The sequence below is a fragment of the Manis javanica genome, chromosome 7 (genome assembly GCF_040802235.1).
Source record: "Manis javanica isolate MJ-LG chromosome 7, MJ_LKY, whole genome shotgun sequence".
NCBI lineage: Eukaryota > Metazoa > Chordata > Mammalia > Pholidota > Manidae > Manis > Manis javanica.
In genome coordinates, this window is record NC_133162.1 from 37,175,019 (window position 1) to 37,201,374 (window position 26,356).

Below are 26,356 nucleotides of genomic sequence, written 5' to 3' on the forward strand. Positions count from 1 at the left end.
CAGGTCCCTTGGGCATGACCAAGACAGCAGCCAGAGGGACAGGAAGGCAGGAGAACCAGGAGCAGGATGAACACAGGGGTCCTCCTCAAGTGTGTAGACCAGGGGTCTCAAAAACTCAAAGGCCTACAGGGCCAACCAGCTAACATATACAAGGTATAAACAATAGGGAGTGGTGGAGCCTATGGCAAAATAGACAGCATGTGCTTAAAATGGGGCTGCTAAAACTTGGCTGCAGAAGCTCCTGCTATGCAGAAATGCTGGGCCAGTATTGCCAGAATTTCTGGTTTTCCAAGAGAAACCAGAATTCTGGATTTTTTAGAATATGAAGCTTTTCAATGCTTAAATATTGGCAACAAATTCCAATGCCTAAAGACTCTGGGGACCAAAGTAAATGCAGGTATATGTTAGATACTCCCTGCTGGACACCAGGTTAAAACCCCTGGGGTAGACAAGGCAAAGTAATGTCATGGAAATTTGAGCGGGTTGAATCTAGGCCCTGACACAGCTCAGGAGGCCACTGGGGTCAGCCTGAGTTCATGGCACATGGTGTAATGCCAAGCAGCCCATCCCACCAGGAAGGTCCCTGCTGGCTACTAGGGGGATGGAGGCTGCCCCAGGGGGGCAAGCATGCTAGGTCTTGGTCAAGAAGCTCCAGGAGTGGAAACTGAGGCAGAGTTGAAGTTATGAGTGGGGCCTGCACTGGCTCCAGTGCCACATCAGCCTCCTCTGGCTGGGGAAGGCAGGCGTAGGTAGACCAAGCTTATGTCCAGCTCACAGCCGCTCTGTGCCTGTTGTTAACCCTGTCCGTTATGCTCAGAATAAGAAAGATGGGGAGACATTCTGCCCTACAGGCCATCTTTCTTGGGGAAAACTACACTGGGTCTTTTCCTGCCTCCTAGCGATGTGATTCAGGAGGAAGCGCCAGGCAGATGTCTACTCTGTGAATAAGCCTGGGGCCCCTGCCAAGGCCCAGCTGGCTCAACCTCCCCCCCAGGTGTCTGGATGCTCTAGTTCCAACAGAGGAGGTCAGAAAGGGAATGAGTGGAGACCCCTGACCAGGAAGGCAAGCTCCAAGCTTCTGGATAGGACACGGTGATTTTTTGAAACTACCCTTTTTGGACTCATCCTCTCCTGACACCTCCACCCAAGGGGCAGAGGGCCCACCATGACCACACCCAGGAGCACCCTTTTAAACTGAAGGGTCCCGAGGGAAAGCGCTGGTCTGCTGCCTCTCTGGGCCGTCTCCACCCTCCTCTCTAGCCCCCACCTCAAAGCTTGCCCTAAGAGCCTGCACACACCCTCACCTGTGCTCCATCTTCAGGACCCAGGTGAAGGACGACTCTCTCCCTCCTCGCCTTAGGTGTGCTTTACTGCCTGCACCTGATCAAGATCTCTGCACCTTTTCAGCACTGGGCCCTGGGCCTGGATTTCAGACACCTCCCTTCTCATGTCCTTATGATCCGGGGTCCCTGCAAATTACTTTTACTCAAGGTTTCCTGAATATAAGTTTCTATTTAAAGTCGTATGAGTTTTCGCCAGGTATTATCTAAGGCTAGAATCCCTGAGCCATGGGCAGGATCCTGAAGCAGAAGAAAACAAACCAGCACCATGGACACATACCAGAGCTGGCAGACTTTAATTTAGAAAGTTTTTGACTATCAACATTCAGTTTTAAGGCACATTCCAGGAAGCCCTGTCACTGGCAGGGAGCTGGCTTTGTTCTCATGGTTTTACATGGAAGAAGGAACAGATGACTTTCTGGCCTTCTGTTTTCTTTTCTAAAAAGGAGTGAGTTTGGCAATAACAAAGCTGATGACACATTCTCAGCAGATGTGCAGATCACTGTTAAAGGCCTTCCCTTTTCCTCCTCAGTGAGGAATGGTAATCCCCCACCCAGCCTCTTTCATTCCAAGTGTGTACACAGCAAAGAGACTTGTATGCACCTGTCTGGTAATGACTACAGAAAAATGCCTCCAAATAAAAATACAAAATTACACAACTAAGATGAAGCCGAGAGTCTCAGCCGCAAGCCAAGGGGAATGTTTGCATGACTCAAATAAAACATCTACGTTAGCAGCAAGAGGCCGTAAGGGCTGGGAAGGAAAAGCATCTGAGAGTTTGGAGCTCACCCAGGTTATTCAGTGCAAGCGTGAAACACAGATCAGGAGGGGCGGGCAGAGGGCCCGGCTGAGGCTCTGCAGATGGTCCGCACTGGGATACCTGGGGGTGCTATTTTGAGGACTTGTGAGACACAAATGGACATACTTTCGACCTTTTTCTGGCATCACTGGCAGATGGAGAGAAGTAAGCCACCAGGCACAGCTCAGTCATTGCCACCACAGATCTTCAGCAGAATTTTCTGGTAATCCCCTGAAGTGTCTCCCTGGTCACAGAAACAAAGAGAAGACCAGGTAAAGGAGTGGGCATTTGCAGGTTCCTGCCTCCAGATTTTCTGCCCTGAGTGCCCTTACAGAGAAGCGGGCCCCTTTCCCTTGCGCTGGTCCAGAGCAGGTGAGAAGCTCACAAGCTCTGTCACTGGGACACAAATGTCGGCCAGTGCAGTTCCACCTCTCCTAACGCCCCCATTAAAAAACAGAAAGCTGCACTCACCCCAATGATCAAATCAGAATTTGAAAAGTAAACAAACACAGCAAGGTTTAAAACAACTGAATAAACCAACCAGCCCCCACCTGGGTTAGTGGGTTTTCCCAGTGCATTTTCATGGCACTAAGTCGGGATTATACCGTTAACACAGTGTTATGTCTGGCTTGGGAAATGTGACCCCCATGATGGGTCTGCCCAGGGGAGGGTGTTGTTACTTGGCATCCCAGTTTGCACTGCTCTCTGCTCCACCTGAGTCCCCCCACTTAACTCAGGAGTGCAGACCACACGAAGCCAATTTCTACTAATTTCCTTCTATCATTTCCTTCCTTGTGGGCAAGGCCTATGGCTTCTTCCAGTAGCTGGTGGACACATAGGAGATACTTTGTGAATAATTACTAATTCTCTGCTATCAACAGCATCATTTTTAGAGCCAGGGAAATGGAGCTGAGCTTCTCTGTGATACGCTCAGTGTCAAATGCTAGTGCATCTGAAATCAGGACCTGGTCACAGTGACTTCCCGTTCAAGGTTGATGTCAGTTCAGAATTTACCTGGCAGAGCACCCAGACAGGAACAGAGTTTGTCAGACTGGCTCTGGCACACAGCGATGGGAGAGTAGTTACTGTTCATTAGACACTTAGTGTGTCACCCAACATGCTTTACACAGACCACCTGTTCAAGACTCACAACACTTCCTGGGGGAACTCGCCTTAATGATGGTGGAACCGGGGATCAGGAAGCTCCATGAGATCATGACTAGCAATGAAAAAAGCTAGACTGGACCCCAAGTGGTGTGACCCCAGGGCACTGGCTCTCAACTGCCTTCCTAGCTGCCTTGTCCATGAAGCTAAGTGAAGAAGGCACTCGTGAGTGAGCAGAGCTGCAGGGAGCCGTGGACCGGGAGTTCTTACTGACACATCACAGTATCGCGGGGCACAGAACTCTGAGGGCCAGGCACCAAGGTGGGGAGGTCCTGTTTTCTCTGATACAGAAGTTTGGACCCCTCCCCCATCCATTTACAGAGTGGCAGAAGAGCTGGTTGCTGGGGATGTAGGGTGGGGGTGACAGCAGGGTCAAGACCCACCCTACCTTCAGGTGCTTGCAATCTGTTTGTGGGCAACTGGGTGGACAAGTGAGGGTTGAAGAGAGCAAGTGTGTGGTCCATAAATAAGACACTCGTGCAGTGGAGGCCACCCTAGGAGAGTTCATGTCCAGCTCGGGGTGAAGGGGATGTTGGGGTCGCCAGGGAGGTCCGTGGGTGAGTGGTATACCAAGAGGCAGCCCAGTCCACCCCAAGGGGCCCATACCGAGATGTCGTGGTACAGCGACTTGCCATACAGCCGCTTATACTCCAGTCTGATGTCCAGCAGGTCGACCTCACTGCGAGACACCATGATGCGGATCAGGGTCCGGTCCTTCGTGCCCATTCCCTGAAGAGAGTCCATCATGGGCGTGGGCGACGGGTCGCCCTGCCACCCATCTCCCCAGGCACTCTGGGCCCCTCCTCATCCTCTTAGCTGAGGTGTGGCTGTCTAATGCCTTCTACCCTGAGCAAGGTCCCTGCACACAGGTGGGGCTAAGACACCCCCCACTGAGGCTTCTGCACGTGGGAGTTACGTACCCTCATGGCCTTGTTGAGCCTTTCAGCAAAGAAGGCTGGGGTATTCTTGAGACACTTCACTAGAAGAGAAAGACAGGGTAACTCGATCTGTAGAAAACTCTTAGCTCGAGAGGGCATGGAGCACACCTTTCAGAAGGTGAGCCATCACACCCATCACTCTAGCCATCTTCCTCCAGCCCCTTCTCTAGGCTCAGTGAGCCCATGACCTCGGCTCCAGCTCTCTGGAAGAGAAGCGCGCAGAGACGGGCACCAACCCAACCTCTCTCCTGGCAACTGAGTGGAGACGGGGGCTATGTAGGGAGGAACGCAGTTGGACATGTGGAACGATGTTGTTGCTCCAGCGGGAGGGGACAGCGGAGGGTGCCATGACCCTCACGGAGAAAGGATGGCCGAGTGGAATGAGGGTCTCCCTGGAGTTCTCATGCCACGACACCTACCATGGGGGGCACTCGGGGAAGTGAGGAGTCACCATTTCCCCATCCAGAAAGCTCCAAGCAAAGCAAAGCAAAAGCAGGGCAAACGTGGCTTTTCCCAGGTGGTATAAGAAGCAGCGGATAAGAAGCAGCGGAGACAGCTGCAGAGTGGGGGCCCAACCCATCCTGGGTGGGTCCTGGGGCCCATTAGGTCCTGTGTTAGAGGCACGGGCACTGCAAGCAGCAAGGCCATCGTCTGGGAGCCCAGCCAGCTTTCCTCAGCAATGGCCTGTTTTGCTGTTGCAAGTAAAAATATTTCCACGTGGTTCCATCACTAACATCTGACAACTGCCCGGGGGATGTATTTTTAGAGGAGACTTGGCTGGATATGAGTCACCTTCCTCTGGGAGAGCAGCTGGTTGCTCTCCCACTAATACCACGCTGCGGCTCCCCATGGCTGCACCTGAAATCTAAGCAGGACACCTCCAGGACGGAGGGGGCACAGCTATGCAGAGAACTGGGAAGCAGTCTGACTTCCCACCATTCGGGTATGCTGAACCGAGCAATCCTGGATCCTGTGGTTCACTGCACTACCCCTCAGCCAGAGAATGGGCGAGCAGCCTGAACACTACATGCCCGCCCTCCCCAGAGGGCAGGTGGGCAGGCAAGGCGAGCCACAGACACCTACCCACAGCCAGCATGCCCTGCTCCAGGTCCCCGGACATCTCCCGGCAGATGCTCTTCTCGATGTCTCGGCCTGTCATTCGCTGATATTCGTTGAAGACTAGCAGGAAGAGAAAAGTGACATGTTATGGACTGAGTTCTGTCCCCCCAGATTCACATGCTGGAATCCTAACTGTGCGTACCTCAGAATGGGCCTGAATTTGGAGGCACAGTCTTTAAAGAGGTAATTAAGTTAAAATGAGGCCCTCAGCATGGCTTCTCATCCAGTGTGACTGGGGTCTTCCTAAGAAGGGATCTGGACACACAAGGAAACACTGGGGATGCAAACACAGGAGACCACGTGAGGACACAGCAAGAGGGCAGTCCTCTGCATGTCAAGGGGCGGGGCCTCAGGACCAACCTGCCGACACCCTCACCTTGGGCTTCAGGTCTCCAACTGTGAGACAGTATGTCTTTATGGCTAAAGTCACCCAATCTGTGGCACTCTGTTGTGGCAGCTTGGACAAACTAATACAGGACACATGATAAGAGGCCTCTCCCACTCCCAGAACCCAGTCTCTCACTGTGTTCCCAGCAGCCTGGATGGCCCCGCTGACCGTGTCTGCCTGGCTCTCAGTCAGCCACATCCTTCACCCCACAGGTCATGCGACCCCCTCACCAGACTGCTTACCCAATTCACACCTTAATAGCCCACCCAGTACCCACACCCCCCAACCCCTCCGCCTCGACACACACACACACCAACAGAATGTTACCTCTCTCCTCCAATCCCTGGACTTCCAACCCTCGCCATTCCTTCTCCATCATTCCATGACTGAGTCTTGTCTTTCTCAGTCTCATTGTGAGCTAACACCTATCCAACCACATCTCACCCCAGAATAGGCTGAGCACCCTGGGAAGTATGCTTAAGTTCCTAGAGAGGTAGGGGGTACGACAGAGACCTGAGTCCTACCTCTGGCTCTGACCCTGTGCATAAAACCCCTCTTCCCCAGCCCGGGTCTCTGTATCCGCCAGTGTTCTCCAAACTTCTTTCATTTGCATATCAGTGTCATGATTTCCTCCGCATCTGTGTTTGTCTGCATTACATAATATTCCCTTCAGATCAGCACCTCTTTTCTCCCAAGTGACAGTGTTTGTGAAACCATGGGTTTGATAAAGATATCCTATATTCATTAAAATAAGTAATGGCTAAAGTGAAAATATGCTCACTCTTGCCCCATTAGAGTATAATGAAGAGGTTGAAGAGTGTGTCTGGAGCCAGATGGCCTGAGTTCAGATCCGGCCTCTGCCACGTCACCAGCTGGGCACCCCACTTCCCCATCACCCTGTGCCTGCCTGCTCAGCTGTGGTATGTGGAGATGAGCACCCGTTTGCATGATCACAAGACCTAGTGCACGCAGAGCGGGGACCTGGGCTTTCACCCGTGCCACCGGCCCATGCTGCTGAGTGTGGTCATCATTCTCAGTCCTCAGCCGCCCTCGCACACAAGCCGTGCTGACACACTGGCCTCCAGCTCTGCTCCTCCTCTGGGTGCAGCGGTCGGGCCTGTCCTCAGGCCACTCGCTCTGCGGGCTTCCTCCCAAGGGGACCGCCTGCAGTCCCAGAACCCCCGAGACCTGCCATCCCCTCCCTCACACTTCCCAGACTTCCACCTTCAGCCAAGACTCCTCCCGACCTCCAGACTCACAATCTGGCTGCCTTCCTGAGACCCCCACAGCCCGGGCTCCCGGTTTCTCTCCTTCCTAAGGCCTGCTCCGGCCTCAGCTTCCCAATCCCAGTCCAGGGCCCCACCATTCTTCTACTGGCCAGGCCAGAGGAATGCTCCCGTCATCTTCAACTCCTTTCTTTCTCTCACACTCCACGTCCAAATCATCATCAAACAGGCCAGAATCTGACCCTTTCTCACCACCGGCCGCTGCCACCTGGCCCAAGCCACCTTCATTTCTTCCTTGATTACTGTAGCAGCCTCCTCACTATATTCCTGCTCTGCACTGAATCCTTAAATCTTCTCAACAACCAAGGAACTTGCAAAATCTGTGTTCAGTCACATCCCTCCTCCACTCAGAGCACCCCAGTGGCTTCCTGTTTTATTCAGGATGAAAACCTAAGTCTATACAGTTGTCAGCAGAGCCTCCTACCATCTCTGGGACCTCCTACCAGGACTCACCTCCTACTCCTATGCAAGCCATCTGCTCCAGCTTCACCAACCCCCTTTGTTGTATCTTGGTCACCCTGGGAGACCCCTGCTCAGGGCCTTTGCACCTGCAATGTCCTCATGTTTTTAAGCCCAATGTCATTACCTCAGTGAGGACTACTCCAAGCACCCCTCTCCGACCCCTTCATCACTCCCTACCCCTATTTCCAACACTACTGTTTTTCTGTAAGAGATCTGCCATCTGGTACAGATTTCCTTTAATTTTTTACTGCCTTCTCCCCAACCAAGAATGTGAACCCCATGAGCACAGAGATTCCATAGTGATGTAACCTACTGCTTCTCCACACCTCCACTATGACCTGGCACATGGCAGCAGTTCCATTTATATATTTGGAATGAGTGAGTAAATAAACATTACTTAATATTATTAATCACTATGTTTTGTAATGCCACACTTTGAGAACACATCCATCAGGTTCTCTTGAAGTTTCTCTCAACTCTAGTATTCCACATTCTAGTGTATAAACATACCAGCCAAAACAAGCTAGCATTCCTCCACCTTCTCCTTTGCTTTCCTCCAGAACCAGGTACTTGGCAGACGCTCAGAAGCCAGCTGATACTATTTTGTAAATCACCACCAGGGGGCTCTTTTAAGGACATGAAAGTTCCGTGCAGAGTGGAACTACCAAGTGTCCCTGCAAGCTGTTTCCCTACCACACCTTGTCTGCCCTTATCTAACTGGCCACCAGGAAGCCTGGGACTACCCTACCTGCCACCAGGTGGGCCCGGCTCCGGGAGCACAGAATCGCGTTGAACTTGGACTCATCTGTTCCCAGGCGGTTCTCCCCAGCTGCATACAGCTCCTAGATAGACAGATGGGAAGACAGACGTGCAATGCAGGCCCATCCCAGATACCAGGCCTGGGTCACCCAGGGGAACTGGGCAGTTTCCAGGCCCTGCAGGCCCAAAGCAGAAGGAATTGGGGGCAGTGCCTCAACTGTGTTCCACTTGCTGTGAGGTCCTGGACACCATCTACACGTCCCCTCACTGGACAGTCCAGAAGATTCTGATGCCAGGTTGGAGGTGGGATAGATACTCAGGGCCAGGAGAGGTGAGACGGACTGGGACTTAGGACTCAACGAACAGTTTTAACCCAACCAAAGGAGGAACAGCAGAGAAAACAAATGATTCCTAGTTCTGCTACTAACTTCCCCCTGGACCCTAGGCAGGCCACTGGCTCTCTCTCAGCATCATTTCCTCGTCTCTAAAATGCAAATGTTGTATTAGATCCAAGGTCATAAAATTGAAAGCGTAAAGGGACCAGGTAGGTAACTTAAATGAAGAACAGGCCAGTTATAGAACCAGAAAGTGGTGGGACCAAGGCTAACCACACAGAGTGTTTACCTCTCAGCACCAGCTGAGCACTGTGACAGAGGAGCACGGGCTCATAGTTGCCAGATTCATTTCTCATGAGAAGCCAGAAATCCAGACTTCTATGTAAAATTTCCCAGTCATTAAACAGTAGCTACCCTATATATAAGAGGGAATATGTGAGACAATAAGTAATATGTCAACTGAGAGATCACAGTTATGGATGTGGGATTTCATGTGGCAGGTACTTTGCCCATGTTTCACTGCATATACCATTACCTTTATAAATGGGCCGAATTTGCACTGCCTGTTAAATTTTTTAAAGTCTGAGCCTAAAATGTTTGCCAATTTGCAACCTCTGCACCAGATGGCTCAAAAGTGCTTTCCACAGCTTAAGTGTCCATTGATAGATGAAAGGACAAAGATGTGGTACACGTCTACAATAGAATATTGCTCAGCCATAAAAAAGAATAAAATCTTGCCATTTGTAAGAACACGGATGTAGCTAGAGGGTATTATGCTAAATGAAATAAGCCAGACAGAGAAAGACAAATAAATACCATGTGATCTCACTTAAATGTGGAATCTAAAAAAACAAAACAGAAACAAACTCATAAACACAAAGAACAGACTGGTGGTGGCCACAGTGAAGTGGGGTGGAAGGATGCATGAAATAGGTGAAGGGGATATAAAGGTACAAACCTTTTATTAGGAAATAAATCTGTCTTGGGGATGAAAGTACAGCATAGGGAATGTAGTCAATAATACTGTTACCTTTCTACAATGACAGATGATAACTATGCTTATCATGGCAGAATTTTATAATGTATATAATTGTTTAATCACTCGATTGTACACCTGAAACCAATATAATATTGTCAATCAACTTTACGTAAGAAAAAAAAAAGTGCCTTCCAAGGCCTCAGGGGGCAGCTCTTAGATCTAGAGGCACCAATACCCAGGGGCCATCAGGGGCTCAGAGATCCCATAGACCAAGGTGAGGCAGGAACAGTCCAGAACTAAGAAGACAGAGTGGCAGGCATGAGATCTGGAAGCTGAGGCAACTTCTGCCTCAGCTAGGAAATGGCCTACAGGAAACCGGAAAACAGGAAGAGGAAAATTCCCACTGGGGCAAGGGCCAGAGCCTGAGAGCTTTAAGGGATGCTCAGCCCTGAGTCCAGAGATGGGAATGGCTATCTCAAGTCAGGGAGATGTTAAAGCACGCCCTGAAGGACAGCGTCTGGGACCAGGGGGTCTGTGTGCTGTCTGGGCACAGAGAACAGAGCCAGGAGTCTGGGCCCTTAGCTAAGCTCTGCCTCCATCTGCCTCCAGGTTTCCCTGGGCATAATGGTCAACCTTCCTGAGCTTCAGTTTCCCCCATGTGGCAAGCAAATGGACCAGAGCAGAAGAGCGGTTCTCTTCAATCCCTAACAAGGGGCATTCCACGGAGGTCCTCTTCCACCTGACCATCAGTACAGAAAAGGGTACAATGGCAGCTCCTGGCAAATGCCATGCTGTGAGGGGCAGGTGCAACGATGGGAGAGAGGTCTGGTCACCTGCCTCCCACCAGGTAGCAGCAGCTCTCTCCAGCCCGAACTGCTGTGGGCTGAATTCATTAGTGGGAAGGAAACCCAAACTCCTCCAGAGAGGCACTCAGATGCCTGAACAATGAGAGAAAATGGAGAGACTCTTCCCCTTTTGTCTGCAATTCACACCAGGACAGGGACGAGGGCAGAATTCTAAGGCTGCACAACTCGGGTGACAACTGGTTTCTAGGCTCAAACCTTCCAAAGCTTATTAGCAGGCATGTGTAAATTCTGTCCATTTGCAAACTTAACTGTATATGCAATGAAACACTGGAAAAGTACCAACTCACATGAAACCCCACATCCATAACTGATCTACCAACTGTTGTTTAACTCCCATGTTCCTGCTTATAGATGGGGAAACCGAAGCCTAGAGGTAGGGTGATGCACGAAGCCACACAGCTGATGAGCAGCTGAGCCAGTATGAAACTCACAGCACTGGAACCCACTCCTTATAGGTTGCTCTTTCCACCCCAGAGCTCTTCCCTTGTGAAGCAAGAATGCAGGGACCTCCTCCCCTACAACTTAGGAAGGCCAGGTAGGCTGGCCTGGCCATCACACTCACCTGGGCATCTCTCTGGATGAGTGACATGTCCACATTTGTGCTTTCATCCCGGTTGCCCTGAAAGGAAGCAGGTTGTACAGTCCATGTCCAGGCCACTCCCTGGAGCTGCACACCCACCCACTCCCTCCTATTCCTTTTCCACACTGCACAAAGACCCACCTCTCTCCGCTCTATTCATCCCTGTCCATCATGGGAAAGGTACCTGAGAGAGGGAGATGAGCAGCCGCTGGAAGTGCCCTGACGTGTCACTTCGGATGGCCTCCTCCAGGGTCTTTTTGAATTCTAAAAGGGAGATGCGGGGGAAGGCCCAGCCTGTAGCCCTGTGGACAAAGCTGCCCACTGCAGTTGCAGTCAACAGCAGGCACTAGCAAGACAAAGGCCTGGAGTCCTGGGTGGAAGGAGACAGGTGACCCATGTTGCCCTCTCAGGACATGTAACTGAAGATCCAGGAGGGGCTGTGACCTCTAGGCTGACCTGGCCTCTGGTCAGGCTTGGCCCTAACCACACCCAAGAGGTTTTCCCCAGGCTTCCCTTCCTTCCTCACCTGCTCCCTGTGTAAACAGCAGGCAGGGCTGGGTGTTAGATCAAAGTCCATGTGTTGGGAGTGACAGTAGATGAGGCAATATGAAGGCCAGAAAAGAGTAAGAGGCCCTGGGAGAGGGTGGGGCCCAGGCCTTGAAAGCACAGGGATCCACAGAGGGCAGAGGGCAGAGGGCAAAGGGCTGGGGACAACCTGACCTGTTTTGTAGGCTCTGTTTAATTCCCGGATGTGCTCGTTGCTGCGGGAGGCGAAGATCTCGATCAGACAGGCTTCATCGGTGCCGGCCCCCTGCAGTGGCAAAGACCACAACCAACTACAAGCTTCTTACAGCACCGGAAAGAGCAAGTGGCATGCTTCTGCCCTCCCAGCAACAGAAGCAGTGACACAGATACCCTGAGCGCCACAATGCTGCCGCTCTCCTGGTCTGTGTAGCCAAGCTCCCCTCCACAGCCCAGGCAAGTACTGGAATGGCAGCAACATGGCAATGAGTGGAGATCACAGGAAGGCTCACCCCCATCCCACCCACCAGGAGACTGAGAATCAGAGAGATGTGAGGCTTGTCCAAGGCCACACAGTAAATCATGAGCTGAGATGTGGATCTGTTTTACTCCAAGTTCAGTCTATGAATGAGATGAGAAACAACTGAGAAAATGGGTTTAAAGTTAGAGAGTAGACATTTGGAAAGACCAGAGTCCTAAAGTGGACCGTGGAACATCTGGAGACATCTAGGGAAAAACAGCAGCAGCGAGGATAAGAGAGACACACACCTGTCAGGACCGGAGAAGGCAGAGGACAAGGTCAGCAGCCTAGCTTCTATGAGCTCAGCCACTCCCTAGCTATGTGACCCTGGGCACATTACTTAACCCTCTGCCTCAGGCTGCTTATCCACAGAGGGGAGTGGGGCTAGTCCCTCTCTCATGGGAAGTGATGAAGATTGTGTTGCATGTGTAAAGCACTTGGAACAGTGTGTGTCACGCAGGAAGCACACACAGGGTTACTGTTTTTATGATTATGGTTACCTCTACTGTTAAGTTTACAAAGAGCTTCCTTTAGCCATCTTGCTTGTGCTCACGTCACAAGAGAGCACCCACTTTCCTACTTCACAGCTGCTCAAGGACACACAGCTAGTCAGTGACAGCTGACCCCAAACCTGTGTTGTTTCCAGCACCCCACAAGCACCACCCCCCGTGAAGCTGGCTGGAGGTGGGGGCTGGGGGGTCACTCTGCAGGTGCCCTCCCCAAGTGCCTCCTGACCCCCTCCCTAGAAGCAGCCGGCAGGTGTGTCTCAGTGGTGTCCTCTCTCCCTTCCAGGCTCCACACTGAGTGCTCTGCCTCTCCTCCTGGGGGCAGGAAAAGTCATTGTTCCTGTCAGGCCTCTGAGGAATGTTACATTCCTTCTGGGGTATTTGTTCAATACACAAGTATTCCCTCTTCCATGGGAGCTGCCCCTTTCCATCCACAGGATACTTGCTGTGGGTCTCGGGAGCCACAGAACTGTCCGTAATGTACAGGACCTTCCCCTTGGTCATAACTGATTGGCCTGGGGGGAGATAGTGAACCCAAACTAAGCCAACCAAACATGCCCCCTATGTGGAATTTGGACTCAGCGACAGCTGGTCTCTTCTGTGGCGGACTCTGTGATAGGTAAACAGAAAGGGGCCAGCAGAGATCCCCTGCCAAGCAGACACAGAATAGGCTGAGCAGCAGATGGAAGAATGAAGAGGACACTCAAGAAGCACAGACGAGAGAAGTCCTGCCCTGTCCATCCCCGTCACTCTCTATGCCAGGCTGCTCATCTTTATCCTTACAACTGATTCTCCACCTGTTTTGCGGAAACTCCTCAAGGTATGCCTGCTCTTTGCTAATAACAGAGTCCTGATGAATGAGGATGATCCTTCCCTTCTTACCACTGTATCACTAGCTTCCTCAACAACTCCAGCTCCCACCATGGTAGATGAAGACTTAGATGCTCCCTGATGATGAACGACACCTCACCTGCTTCTTAGAGAAGCCACTGGAAGTTCCTCTTTCTATAGCACTTGGACTTCAACCCAAGAGGGTCCAGGAGCCCCCTCACAACAGCAGCTAATGAATGGGCTAAGACACAGCATGTGGTCCAGGACTTACCTGGGCTGTGTGTCCACACATGTGAACACACACACACACACACACACGTACACACATGTACACACCTTGATGGCATCCTTTATCTCATAAGCGTCGAATAGGACTGGAGTCTTCATCAGAGCCAAGATTGTCTTCTCAAAGTTTCCTGACAGTTCAGATTTCAGATCTTTGATCAAATCCTGATTGGATATTCAAACAAACACACATATCTATTTTGAGAATCCACAGAAGGTGATTAATAGGAACAATGTCCTAGATCTGAGGACTGGCAGCATCTACATTAACTGGGGCCTGGCAGAAAAGCCAAGTCTCAGGCCCCAGCACAGACGTGCAGAACCAGGGTTTGCATTTGAACTAGCTCCCTGGGGATCCACAGCACATTAAAGGTGGAGAAGCACTAGGTTAGAACACCAATCTATTCAATATTTATCCAATTTTTACCCATCTAAGAGTCAAAAGCCCAAAGTTCATTTGTTTAGAACTGAAAGCCTTTCCCTTCAAAGCTCTCCTATCAGCTAAGCCTTATGCAGAGGGCAGGGATGGGCAGTGTGGGAGTAGAGGAAAATAACTTGCCTATGGTCCCAGTGAGTGGTGGCAGAGCCAGGGCTACAACCCACATCTGTGGGCATCTCTTATCAAACCTCAGTATTCTATGGACTTTGGGATTTCTCCCTTAGAGGGTCCTTCACCTTTAGAAGATGCCACCAGCCGAGAGGCCACTGCCTAGATGGGCAGCAGGAAATGCCCTATGGACCTTGCTGTCCATCCAGAAGATCTAGAACCACTTGGCCCCAAGGAAAAGCGGGGGTGAATAGGACTGTGCTGGAGGATATGCCTCGTTTGGGGAAGACCAGGACTGCACCCCGACATGTACCTTCCCATAGGCTGTCTTGAAGGACAGGAGGATCTGCTGCCGCTGTTTATTGGAACGACTCCCCAGGCAGTTGATGATGGCCTGCTCGTCAGTTCCTGCAGGAAGAAGAGTGGGCATGGGCAGGATTGGGGACATGGGGCTGCTCTGCTGCTGGAGACTTCCCTGGCCCGGGCCCTCCAATTCTCCTGGGCATCCCAGTTTCAGCCTCATGTTCCCCCTCTCTTCCACCACCACTGGGGCCAGGTTGCCTCCACCCAGCAGCCCCACAAAGAGCCACTATGTGACTGCCTGGGGAATCGGGGGCAGTCAGGATTTGAGCCACCCAGGGTTCTCACCAAAGCCTTTCATAGCCTTCCGCAGGACCTCGGCATCTCGTAAGGGGTCAAAGCCGGGAGCATCTGTGATGGTGCCTCGGTTTCTAAACTGTTTGGACAATCAGACTTAAGTAAGATGCTCTATCCCCCAAGATGTGAGATTGGCCACCCGAGACTCCAGAAATGACCTTTTCACTAAAAGTTGAGGTACCTGAAGGACCCTGTAATCAACAGCACAGAGGCCTCTATGCACATTAGGGCACAGAGTGGGCCTAATATGACTGTTCTCTGTCCTTGGTTGTAATACTGAAGTTCGGCCTGGCTCCCATGGCTGGCAGCCCACCTACAGCTGAGTCCTGATGCTGAAAACCTACCCTATGCCCATGTCTTCCAGGGCTGGACCAGGTTCCTGATGAAGGGAAGGCCTTGGGGCAGGGGCCATTGGCCTCTGCTTGATGCCTCACCACCACAGGACACATGAGCACACATCAGGTCCTCCAAACGGGGCCTGGCTGGTCCACAGATCACAGCTGTGCAAATCAGAAAAAGGCGTTCTCTCCAGGGGGACACAAGTGTCCAACCCTCACAATGGTACATGTAGCCTAACTACCACTTGGACTAGCACTGGGTTCCTTGCTCCGTTTTCCACTCTATGACTTGCTTGGCTGCACAACTTCTTCCTGACATGACAGCTACAGCCCCCAGCAAACTTGAATTTTTTGCTTAAACTGTCTCTAATTTAAATCATCTTCTGTGGCTAGTATACAATGGTTTTAAGAGAGTGGAGATAAACGCAGAGGAAAGATAAGGGGGACGGCAGAGAGGGAGGATGGAAGGCAGGGCGGGGTGGGGGGATGGGTGGGCCTGAGGGCAGTTGGGGGAACCCTCTGCCTAAACACAGTCAAGCACGTACCACTAGCCCTGCACTACTCTGGCTGGCCATGTCACCATGACAGTGAATCCTAGGCTCTGCCAATGTGACATCCTCTCCAAAATGAGCCAACAGCAGCCCTGAAGGAGCTGCCAGAAGTGTTCCCTAAGCAAAGGCGACTTGGAGAGTCTGGGAGGCCACATCAGGGGACTCTGACTAAGAGCCGTTGGGCATAAAGCCTAGAGCTCAGTGGCCTGAGCATTCTCTTTTAAACACAGAACCCAGGCTGTAAATTACACAAGAGGAATGAAGAGAAGCCAGGGGACGTTCAGACCCAATGTGCACTGGAACATTAACTGTGTGGGGAGAGAGGCAACTCCCTCAGGTCTTCTGGAACATAAAGTGGGGGTGGGCAATCTGTGAGAAAGTGACACTCTGCTAAAAGAAGTTGTAACTGGGGGATGGAACCCTCCCCTGTCCGGTGCTTGGCTGGCAGAGGACACTGGGCCACGTCTCAGGCCTTTGGGGCCCAGGCCTGGCTTGAAGGTAGCACAGGGCTACACTCACCTGGGCTGGGGGCACAGCAGGAGTGACAGTCCCAGACCCTTGGTATCCAGGGTAGCTTGGCACCGGCAGTTGCTGCTGTCCTGGGGGTGGCACTGGCGGCTGCCCAGGGTAGGTCACTGGGGGCTGCTGCCCTGGGTAGGGCCCTGGGGGCTGCTGCCCAGGCACAGGGGCTCCTGGGTATGGTGGATATGAAGGCACCCCTGAGGGTGGGTTTCCTCCAGGCGGTGGGTACATTCCATACGGAGGAACAGGCTGCTGGGCAGAAGGAGGCTGCCCAAAACCCGCAGTGGGGACGGGAGGGTAACCGCCTCCAGAGGCCCCAGGGTACAGGTTTGGCATGTTGGCTCCTCCGAATGTCCCGGACATGTTGGCTGCCTGAAAATCCACAAAGCAGAGCCTAAGACCGACGGCCCTGGAGGCTCGGCTGCTCTACATCCATCTGGCCATCCCTGCCCTGAGCCTCCCAGGAGCCACACTCGGCACCTAGGCAGAGTCCGAGCACCGCCAGCTGCTCAGTGGCCACCCAACCTGAAGCCCCTGTCCCACACCCCCTCCACCTGCACTCCTGTCCCCTCTACCTGCTCTTGTGCCCAAGGACCCACATTTGCTCTAGCATCACAAGGCTTATTATGGCTATTGTCTCTTCTCAGTAGAGAAGTATTCCCAGGCTGAGATTTTTGTTTTGTTTTATTCACATACCCCCAGTGCCTAGAACAGGACAAGCACAAACGAGATTGTGTACTAGTTGCCCTATTTACATTGAACATACATTTGTTTTTAGGTTATAAAATACACTATTTTACAAGGAGATCCAAAATAAAAGTAGCATGTTGGCCTGTGCTACTAGGCAGCCAACCAGAGTATCACCCCTATGCACAGGCACGTGTGTGTGGATACCAGGACACAGCATGTGCCAGCACACACACGTCACCTCAGCTACCCTGGCCCTATGTTGAGCTCACACAGAAGGTGCTCAGTACCTAGTCCATGAAGAGCCCACCCCCCAGCCAGTCTCCCACAGCTGAAAGGCATCTGAGGGCCCATGTGGCCCAATACACTCCCTTCCCCTCACTTTACAGATGGTAAAACTGAATCACAGATAGGGACCATGAGCAGGTGGGAGCCCTGATGAAAACCCTATTTCCTAAGATGCAGCTCCCCACACTCAGTGCCCACAGGTAAACACACAGACACCTCCGAAGCTACAGAAGCCAGTAGCCTTTGTCCCACTGGCCGTGCAGGTGTGACCCAAAGGAGCAGCCCCAGTAGAAGGGCTGGACTCACCATTCCTGAAAGGTAGTCCTGGTTGAACTGCCCTGCATAGTTGGCCACGTTGTCCAGCCCAATGGGGGGCATGCTGGATGGGGGGTAGCCAGCACCTCCCCAGGCACTGCCACCTGAAAGCAACACAGGCCCTTCATCCCCTGTCGGGCCCCCGGGAGGTGGCCCCCAACAGGAAAAAGCAGAGCATCAAGCTCCCAGGTCACAGAAGCAGAGCCAAGCAGGGCCTCGAGAACAGAACTACAGATCATGGAAAACACTCGGGCAAGGAAATCTAAGAAAACCCTGCTGCCACAGGAAGTGAAGAGGGAACCTTTCCTCGTTCTGGGGAAGAAGGCGGAGTTCAGCAATCACTTCTAAGACTTTCTGTGGGCAATTATGGAGGTAGGAGGGCTAAGGGCAGAGCTGCCTTACTGGGCTCACCACCATGGAACAGGAGCACAGACATAAAACTAGTCATCTGGGGACACTGCGCTGAGCCCCGGACAGTGGTGAGCTCGGGGGCATGAGAAGCCAGGCTGACGCTAAGGCAGGGTAGCTGGGGCCAGTGTCCTGCGGATTTGGCTATTTGCGATTCCAAATCTATAAGAGGCAGGGAGAAGCAGGTTGAGAGGATGGAGGGAGACAGGGCTGGTCATGGAAGGCACAGACCCCCGCCCTTGTAAGGGACAAGAGCAGTAAAAAGCCCCAGCTCTGAGAGCAGCAGAACAGGGCTGTGTGCCTGGGGCGAGGCACCCAACCACTCAAGTTCACTTTCCTGAGCTAACAAGCGAGGACAATAATCAGTGTTTGCCTCAAATCGCTGTGAGGAGCATTAGCAGAGCTAATGCTGTGCGGGGCTTAGCTGGACACCCAGTGAGTGTCCTGTTACTGCTGTCACTGCAGGGCACCCAGTGAGTGTCCTGTTACTGCTGTCACTGCAGGGCACCCAGTGAGTGTCCTGTGTTACTGCTGTCTCTGTGACAAGCAGCTTGGCAGCTAGCATCGTCGTGCGGGCCAGCCGGTGGCCTGTAGATGCATTCCTGTCCATGGCAGTGAAAAGGCCCTTGGTTTCATTTTCAGTTCCAGGACTCCATAACACTCAGGAGGAGTCCTCCCGGAACCACCCACCTGCTCCCGCTATTGCTGCTCAGGTGCTGACAGAGGTGGCAGTGCTGGGACAGGGACAGTAGGACTCGTAGCAGAAGTGATGAGGCCAGTGCTGGCCAATCTGAGCCGGGGCTGGTTCTGAGGGAAGGGCCCACCCAGCTCAGCCTCTGATAAGCCATCTCCTTGCTCTGGACCTGGTTCCCACCTAGGGAATAGGAGGGGGTCCAAATGGCCTACAGGCCATCTGGACTCAAGGACCTCGGCTCTAGGGAAATGAATGTGTCTGGTGGTCTCATAGGGAGAGGAGCAGAGTAGCTCAGGCCACCTCAGGATGACCAGCTAGAATGGTCCCTTTTCTCCCCCTTGTTCCATAAGCCCCCATGTTTCCCTTCCTACTATGGGAACCAAATCTCATTTCAGGAACCCAAGAGGGGCCAGGGCCAAAGAAGATGAAGAGAAGCTCTGTGGCTGGGTCCGAGATCTGGTGACCTCACTGCAGAGCAGCCTCACTGCTATTGGTCCACAGCTTCTGGCAGTTGCAGCTGGGACATCTGACGGCCTCTACTTCCTCCCTTAGCAGGCAGGAACCTGCCACTGCAAAAGCATGCACTTTGAGCACAGGGCAGGAAAAGTGACAAGGGGCAATCGTTACCTAACAATGCTTTGGGGGACACAGTGCCAGAGGCTTTGCCTGGCTATCATCTTGCTAGTATCTAGGGAACCCAGTTAGGCAGATACTTAAATCCATTTGCAAAAGAGAAAACTGAGTCTCAGAGAAAAGAAGGCACTGGCCTGCTGCCAGCAGCAAGTAAGGCAAGAGACTGGGTTCTGGCCGGGTTTTTGGTCCAGTCCTGGCTTTCCAGAAGCAGCTTCAAACCCAGGCCTCTCCTGGCCTCAGGTCCATACTCTTCTCCAGCCCACCTGGCTGCACTGTGGGGGGATGATGGGAAGAGAGGAAATGACTGAAAAGCACTCTTACTGCTCCAAGGCTCAGCCCTAGACCCTCTTACCTGGGGCAGCTGGTGGGTAGCCACCTGTGGGTGGAGGATAGCCTGGGTAGCTCATGGTTAGATCTGAAAGAGAAGAAGAAAGCATGCTCAGGCCTTGCTGGGAGCTCCCACCACCCTTACTGAGAACAGCAACACACACAAGCTAGGCCCCAGCAGGAGAAGTTGCATAGCCCTGACTTGTGGCAACCCAGCTCACCCTCTATGTGCCAGGTCCCAGCAAGAAACAGAAATATGGAGCAGCAGGCCCATGCCCATGCCTCACCACTGTAGGACTCACCACCCCAAGCCAGTGGGTTTCCTTCAAAAACCCTTTGACCCACACTTTACTCCCACCTCTGCTGACAAGAGATGCTGTGTGTATATGCTGTCCTCTGACCTCAGAGGGTGGGGAGGGCCTCCTTCTCAGGGTCCAGGTCTGCTTGTCTGTATTTTCACTGTCCTTACCATCCATGCAGCAACAGGAGAAGCCAGAGCCCCTGTCTCCCTGTGCCCACCCTACAGGCCCCAAGCCAGCCAGAGGGGCCTCTGAAGTTGATCTGTCCAAAGCTACACTTGCCATTCTCCAATCTCTGGTTCATCTGGCAAGGGAATCTGGCATGAAGCCACCATTCCTAGATCAAGAGGAGACCTCCAGAAGTCTCATGTGACCCAGATTTGATATCCAGGCAAGTGAGGAGGCACCCATCCGTTTCTACGGGTGAGGCAGCTGGAGCACAGAAAGGACAAATGACTTACAGATAAGCAGTAAGGAAGTGGAAGGGCCTGGAAACCAGGGCTCTTGCCTGTTGGTGCTGGGTGGGATACCTGCTCTCACAAAGTCCCTCTGCACACAGATCCCTCTGCTGTGTCCCATGCCAATTAAATTGCCCAGGTGGGTCACAGACCTGCTGTGACACTTGCCACTAGAGACTGTCATACAATCCACCTACTCTTGCTAATCAGTGGCTGCAGTAGTTTGTAGAGGCATCAAAGGGCAAGTGAGAGTGTGAAGAAACCTGTAGGCCCCCTTCAATCACACCTGCTGACCCCAGGTGAGCTGCTCCTCCTTGCATGCTGGGCCTAAAGCTAGTTCTCAAACTGCAGTGTGCACCCAAGCCCCCCGGGTGGCTGGTTAAACACATTGCTGGGCTCCACCCAGAGTCTGAGCCAGTAGAACCAGAATTTATATTTCTAATGAGTTCCCAGGTGATATTGCTGGTCTGGGGACTCCACTTTGAGACTCATCGCTCTAGACACTGTTATCCATGGCTACAAGATTCTAGCTGCCCTTCATAGCTACGTTGGAGAACTGGGCATGTCTGAAGCCGAAGGGCTTTCTTAAGGTGCCACTGGTCCCCACAGGCTGAGCCTGGTTCTCAGCCCTACAGGCCTGGTAATTTGTCTTGTCAATGTGTCTAGAGGTGACTGCAGGCAAAGCAGCAGAAGGCCAGATCATGGCCTCGGGACCTGGGAGAGAGCTAACATTGGCTACCTCTGGCATGGGCCAAAGATCCCTTCCTTTTCGTGCTGTGGTGTGGTGGCTGAGGGCCCCAAAGGTGCTACCCTCAGTCTGACTCATCTTCCTGTGGCTGAAGAGCCGTCAGCACCAAGCCCTCCCAGGCCCTGCCCTTGGCCTGACACTGCTGCCTGAACTCCCAGACCCCACTGATGAGGAGACAGCCCGGCAGTTTGAATGACGGGTGGGCCAGACACCTTCTGATAGGAAAAGAGAAACTGCTCTGTGGGAGAACAGGGTGAGCTGCGCTGCGCTCCTGACACCTTTCTCTCTGGAGGCCACCACAAAGCAGAAGCTCTGGGCACCAAAGACTGAGCCCCGACCCCAAGCCTGGTCTCCTCCCAGCGGAATGAAACCAGAAGGCCCCATCCACAGGCAGGCAGGGGAGGAAACCAAACTAAAAGGAAAGCCGGGGATGACTTCCATTCACTGAAGTTCAGACACACCAAAGATGTAAATGTAAAGGCGGCCCCAAGCCCCAAAGACAGTAAGAAACAAGTAAGGAAAACAACATAAAGACAACAGAAATGATGACTAAGAAAAAGGTTTTACAATGAAAAAAAAAAAAAAAAGACCAAAAGCCACTAGAGAAACTCACATGATGTGAAAAGCATTTAGAGGAAAGGCACCACAATGAGTCCCCTCACTAACATGCTGAGAACTAACTGGCAATGAAAAATACAGACACATCAAAATTAAAAAGATCCTCTTTGACCCAGAAACTCTAGTTCTGGAAATCCATTTCCCAGACACACATACACCTGTGTGAAATGACACTTGGACATGGATTTTACTGTGAGATATTATCTGCTAAAACAAACCCCTGAACATTCATCTTCAAGAGGCCAGTTTAATAAATCACACCAGATCCATACAATGGATACTCTGTCGGTATTTTTAGAGTCAGCCAGCTCTATATATGGGGATATGAAATGATTGTGTTATTAGTCATGGCATAGGACTATGTGTATACTAAGCCAACATATTTTTAAAAAGAAATGCAAACATACAAATTTAGTGGCATGTGTGTACACACACACACACACACACACACACACACACACACACACACACACCATCCCTGGAATGATAAACAAGAAACTGGGTAACACTGGTTGCCTCTGGAGGGGAAAACGGGGGACAGAAATGAAGCTTACTATTTATATCGCATTTTTTTTTGCCACATGCATGTACTGCCTATTCAAAAAACAACTTTAAAAAAGGCCCAATTCAGGTGGGGATTTCTGAGCTCACTTGAGGCCATGGCTGTTCTTCCAAGATTTGAATAACTCACACAGGGTCCATTCAGTCTAAGGCAGCTGGGCTCTGAGCCTGAGGTTAGCTTTATTACATAAATATACCATGAGGCTCAGACCTGGACCACTAGTGTTCCCTGCCCAGGGTAGGACCGCAGGCCGGCCTCGGCCCACTCACCTGGTGATGGCACTCATTCCCCGGAGGGCTTCGCAGAGTTCCCACCAGAGTTCAAAACTGTCCCCCGGCCATGAGCTCTGCCCCGGCCCCACAGACCAGTCTAATCCCTTGTCCAAAAAGCATGTGACTCCCTAGCTCTTCCCCCTCCCCAGGAGACTACCCCGTCTTCACCTCTCCTGAGAAAAAGGCTCATTTTTCCCCACCATTCCCTGCCTGAAATAGTTTCAGGTCTGCAGCCCACACCCTTCTCTTTCTCTGAGCTCTCTTCAGAACCAAAGGTGTGGTCTGAAGAGCGCAGGGCAGGACTGTCACCCCTCCCCTGGCCGTAGACCCATCCCTGGATCAGCACACTTGGGCGCTGTGCAGAATTTGCACAACTGGTGTGCATTCCTGGTGAGTTTCTCCCTGCTGCTCTGCAGTTGCTCCAGCCTGAGATCACCGGAGATTCTGACCGACACCAAACACCTCAGCACTCTCAGCTTTGCTCTGTACCCACCAATCTGATAAGCACGGCAGCACTGGCATTCTTCCAAGTAACTAACACAGACAAGGCCAAATGATGGACACCCCCGAACTGTCGGTGCTGACCACTCCCCGGCCCGACAACAGTGGGTACAGGCACTCAACCAGCCACCCTGGCTCCTAACTCTACCACAGCCTGGCACACATTCCCCTATCTCACTCACTACAGTACAAAAAGAACCTCCATCAAGTGAGGATTCTAACACGTCCCCTGTGCCTAGAGATTCTCCAGTTTATCCATGTAATAATCCCCAGGAGAAAAGCAACACAGCCTCATAAGTCCCAGTGAATAACCAACTGCCGTATGTCCTAGGGGGCTGCAGGGACTTGCACGAGCTCTCTGACTCACCATCTATGTTCTTCCCCTCCTTTGGTGAAAATTAAGAAATCTAACCCAGGTCCAGTCTTTGGGTAACTTTGGCCTCTGCTTGTTCTAAAAAAGGCCACCACCAGGGCCTGCTGTTCTTGATGGAGTCCTCCCTGGCAACCCGGGGTTGTTCTGCTTGGAGGGGAACTCGGGCAGGGCTGCCAGGGGACCCTCACCTTCCCCTCCCAATGCCTGTCCAGCCCTCCATGACAGAGGGGATGACAGGGAATTACAGTTCAGCACATCTGCCTTCATTTGTCATCCACAAGGACCACACCTCTGCACCACTGCCTTTCCCCTCCTCCTGCCCTTTGACAAAGAGAAAAGGTGCCTGGGTGGGAATGCTCCACACTGCTGCAGCGATTCTGACAGGCCAGGGCATGTGCCCCATTCTGTGCCAGCAGCGTTCATGGCACTCTGACACAGGAACTCACAGGACAGAGCCTCTTGCACAGCAGGCAGCTGGTCTCTTTAGGGATTGCTGCAATTCTTAAGAAACCAGCCTCTTTGGAACTTCTGGTCCTGCTGGTCCGAGGGCACGCTGCAGCACATACACCACCCTTCCTTCTGCACTGGGGCCATCTACCTGCCACTGTCCAGCCCTCTCTTCTGAAACTTTGCAGAGCAATCACCTGATGGCCTTCCTAAAACCCAGACTGCTGGTTCCCCTCCCACAGTCTTTGAATCAGTAGGTTTGGAACAGGCACCCAAATCTGCATTTTCAGCATGCTTCCAGATGGCGCTGATGCTGCTCAACCACAGGTCACACAGGGTTACTGGGTTCCACTGCCTCATGATGCACGAGAGTCACCTGGAGAACTCGCTAAGAACGTCGGCACCGTGGACACAACCATTCTGGGCCCTTCAACATGGGGTGGGCCTGGAAATGTAAACAAGCACCCATCCTCATCCCCGGAGATTCTGATGTTACTGATTCTGTGCTCTGTGCTCTGTGCTCTAGGAAACACACTTTCTTTTCAGGTACTCAGACACTTCCCAGCTTATACCTCCTAGCCTTGGCTCCTGGCAAGAAGCCAAGAACAAGCACCAAGACCTAGCCATCCTGAATTCCACCAGAACCAAGCCTCAGCATGTTAGGTGAATATTGAACGAATACAGTGGGAATGCAGGGGGCTTCACAGGCTCTGTAAAAGGGCCTCCTCCCCAAAGTTGTGTATACATACATGAGCGTACTGTTAAATTTCAAGGGTTCCACATGGGAACTAACCGGAGCTCCCAAACACAAGAATCTAGAAATGCTGTGTTGGGAGAAGAGGCAAAATCATCCAGACAGAAGAACCAGGCTCCCCCCACTTAGCCATCCCCCTACCTTAATAGGGAGCTTGTTATTGCCCCTCCCCAACAATGGGAAGTGGAGACAGGGGCCTCCAGCAAGCATGGGCTATGCACATCTTCTGGTGAACTGCCTGACTTCTAGGGACCAGGGAGGGAAAGGAGGGCTGGGTGATGGCAGGGCCATGCCTGGCACAAGGACATAGAAATATCCTCCCCATAGGACCAGCTCAGGGCTCAGGAAAGAAAGAGCTTGCTACAGGCTAATGCTAAGTGGAAACAAAGGCTTGGAAGCATCATCCCTGGGCTAGAAGCCACACAGCAGTGAGACCTCCTGCCCGTCGGTGCCCAAGCAGGCCTGGGCTACAGTGGATGCTGCCATAGGATGACACCTCCCCTGGCCTTCCCCAGCCTAGGGGTGGGAGTAGTCATCTGTGTATTTGTTTTTCAACATTAAATTCTCAGTCTGTTCTTATACAAAAATTTGAATATAGAGTTTAGGTCATGCAGATCAGATGATCTCTGCTGATACATATTTTAAAATAAAAGGAAGACAAGCCATAGACTACAAGAAAATGTTTACAAAAGACACATGAGAAAGGGCTATTATCCAAAATACAGAAAGAACTCTTGAAAAAACTCAACAATAACAAACACCCCAAGTAAAAATGGGGCAAAGCCCTAAATAGACTTCACCAAAAAAGATATACAGATGACATATAAGCATATGAAAAGATGCTCAACACCATATATCAATAGGGAACTGCAAATTTAAACAATGAAATACCACTACACACCTATTAGAATGGCCAAAATCCAAAAGAGTGACACCACCAAGTGCCGGTGAGCAAGTGGAGCAACTGGAACTCCCACTGCTGGTGGAATGCAAAACGGTACAGACCCTTCAGAAGACAGTCTGACAGTTTCTTATAAAAGCAAACATACTCTTACCATACGATCCAACAATCATATTTCTTAATATTCACCCAAATGAGGTAAAAACTGGCCCCCACAAAAACCTGAACGTTTATAGCATCTTTGTTTGTAACTGCCAAAAGTTGGAGGCAACCAAGATATCCTTCAGTGGGTGAATAGATAAATACACTGTGGTAGATCCAGACAATGGGGTATTTATTCAGTGCTAAAACAAAATGAGGCATCCATCAAGCCATAAAAAGACATGGAGGGAACTAAAATGCGTATTAGAAAATGAAAGAAGCCAGTCCAGAAAGGCTGTATACTGTATGATCCCAACTGAACGACATTCTGGAAAAGGTAAAACTATGATAACAGCAAAAAGATCAGTGATTTTCAGGAGTCAGGGGGTAGGGAAGGATGAACACACAGAGCACACAGGATTTTTTAGGACAGTGAAACTATTTTGTTTGATAGAAACCGGGTGGATACATTACTCAAAAAACCATAGAATGTTTCAAACAATATGGCTTCTTTCTCACTTACCAACTTTACATCTCCCTGTATGGCCCCGGAAGATGACTGGTTAGCCAGAGAGGGGTAAGATTCCTCAAGGGAGGAACAACCTAAGATAGGCACAGTCGCAGGGGGGCCATCAG

General features: G+C 51.7%; 1 protein-coding gene across 2 annotated transcripts in view; it reads right to left on the reverse strand.

Annotated features, from left to right (window-relative positions):
- Window positions 1–1,620: 1,620 nt before the first annotated feature.
- Window positions 1,621–26,356, reverse strand: part of ANXA11 (annexin A11) — a 42,226-nt gene continuing 17,490 nt past the window's right edge. Inside the window, exons 2-15 of one of the 2 annotated variants that reach the window (XM_017654314.3) lie at window positions 19,672–19,734; window positions 17,576–17,688; window positions 16,292–16,666; window positions 14,875–14,962; window positions 14,540–14,634; window positions 13,731–13,844; window positions 11,736–11,826; window positions 11,200–11,279; window positions 10,998–11,054; window positions 8,245–8,338; window positions 5,325–5,420; window positions 4,224–4,282; window positions 3,910–4,032; window positions 1,621–2,383 (exon numbers count right to left, since the gene is read on the reverse strand). In XM_017654314.3, coding sequence (XP_017509803.3) covers window positions 2,324–2,383; window positions 3,910–4,032; window positions 4,224–4,282; window positions 5,325–5,420; window positions 8,245–8,338; window positions 10,998–11,054; window positions 11,200–11,279; window positions 11,736–11,826; window positions 13,731–13,844; window positions 14,540–14,634; window positions 14,875–14,962; window positions 16,292–16,666; window positions 17,576–17,688; window positions 19,672–19,726 — 1,500 coding nt within the window. In that variant the 5' untranslated portion in view covers window positions 19,727–19,734 and the 3' untranslated portion in view covers window positions 1,621–2,323. Of the gene's footprint in view, window positions 2,384–3,909; window positions 4,033–4,223; window positions 4,283–5,324; window positions 5,421–8,244; window positions 8,339–10,997; window positions 11,055–11,199; window positions 11,280–11,735; window positions 11,827–13,730; window positions 13,845–14,539; window positions 14,635–14,874; window positions 14,963–16,291; window positions 16,667–17,575; window positions 17,689–19,453; window positions 19,571–19,671; window positions 19,735–26,356 lie in introns of those variants that run through there. The other variant, XM_017654313.3, reaches the window with a different exon arrangement.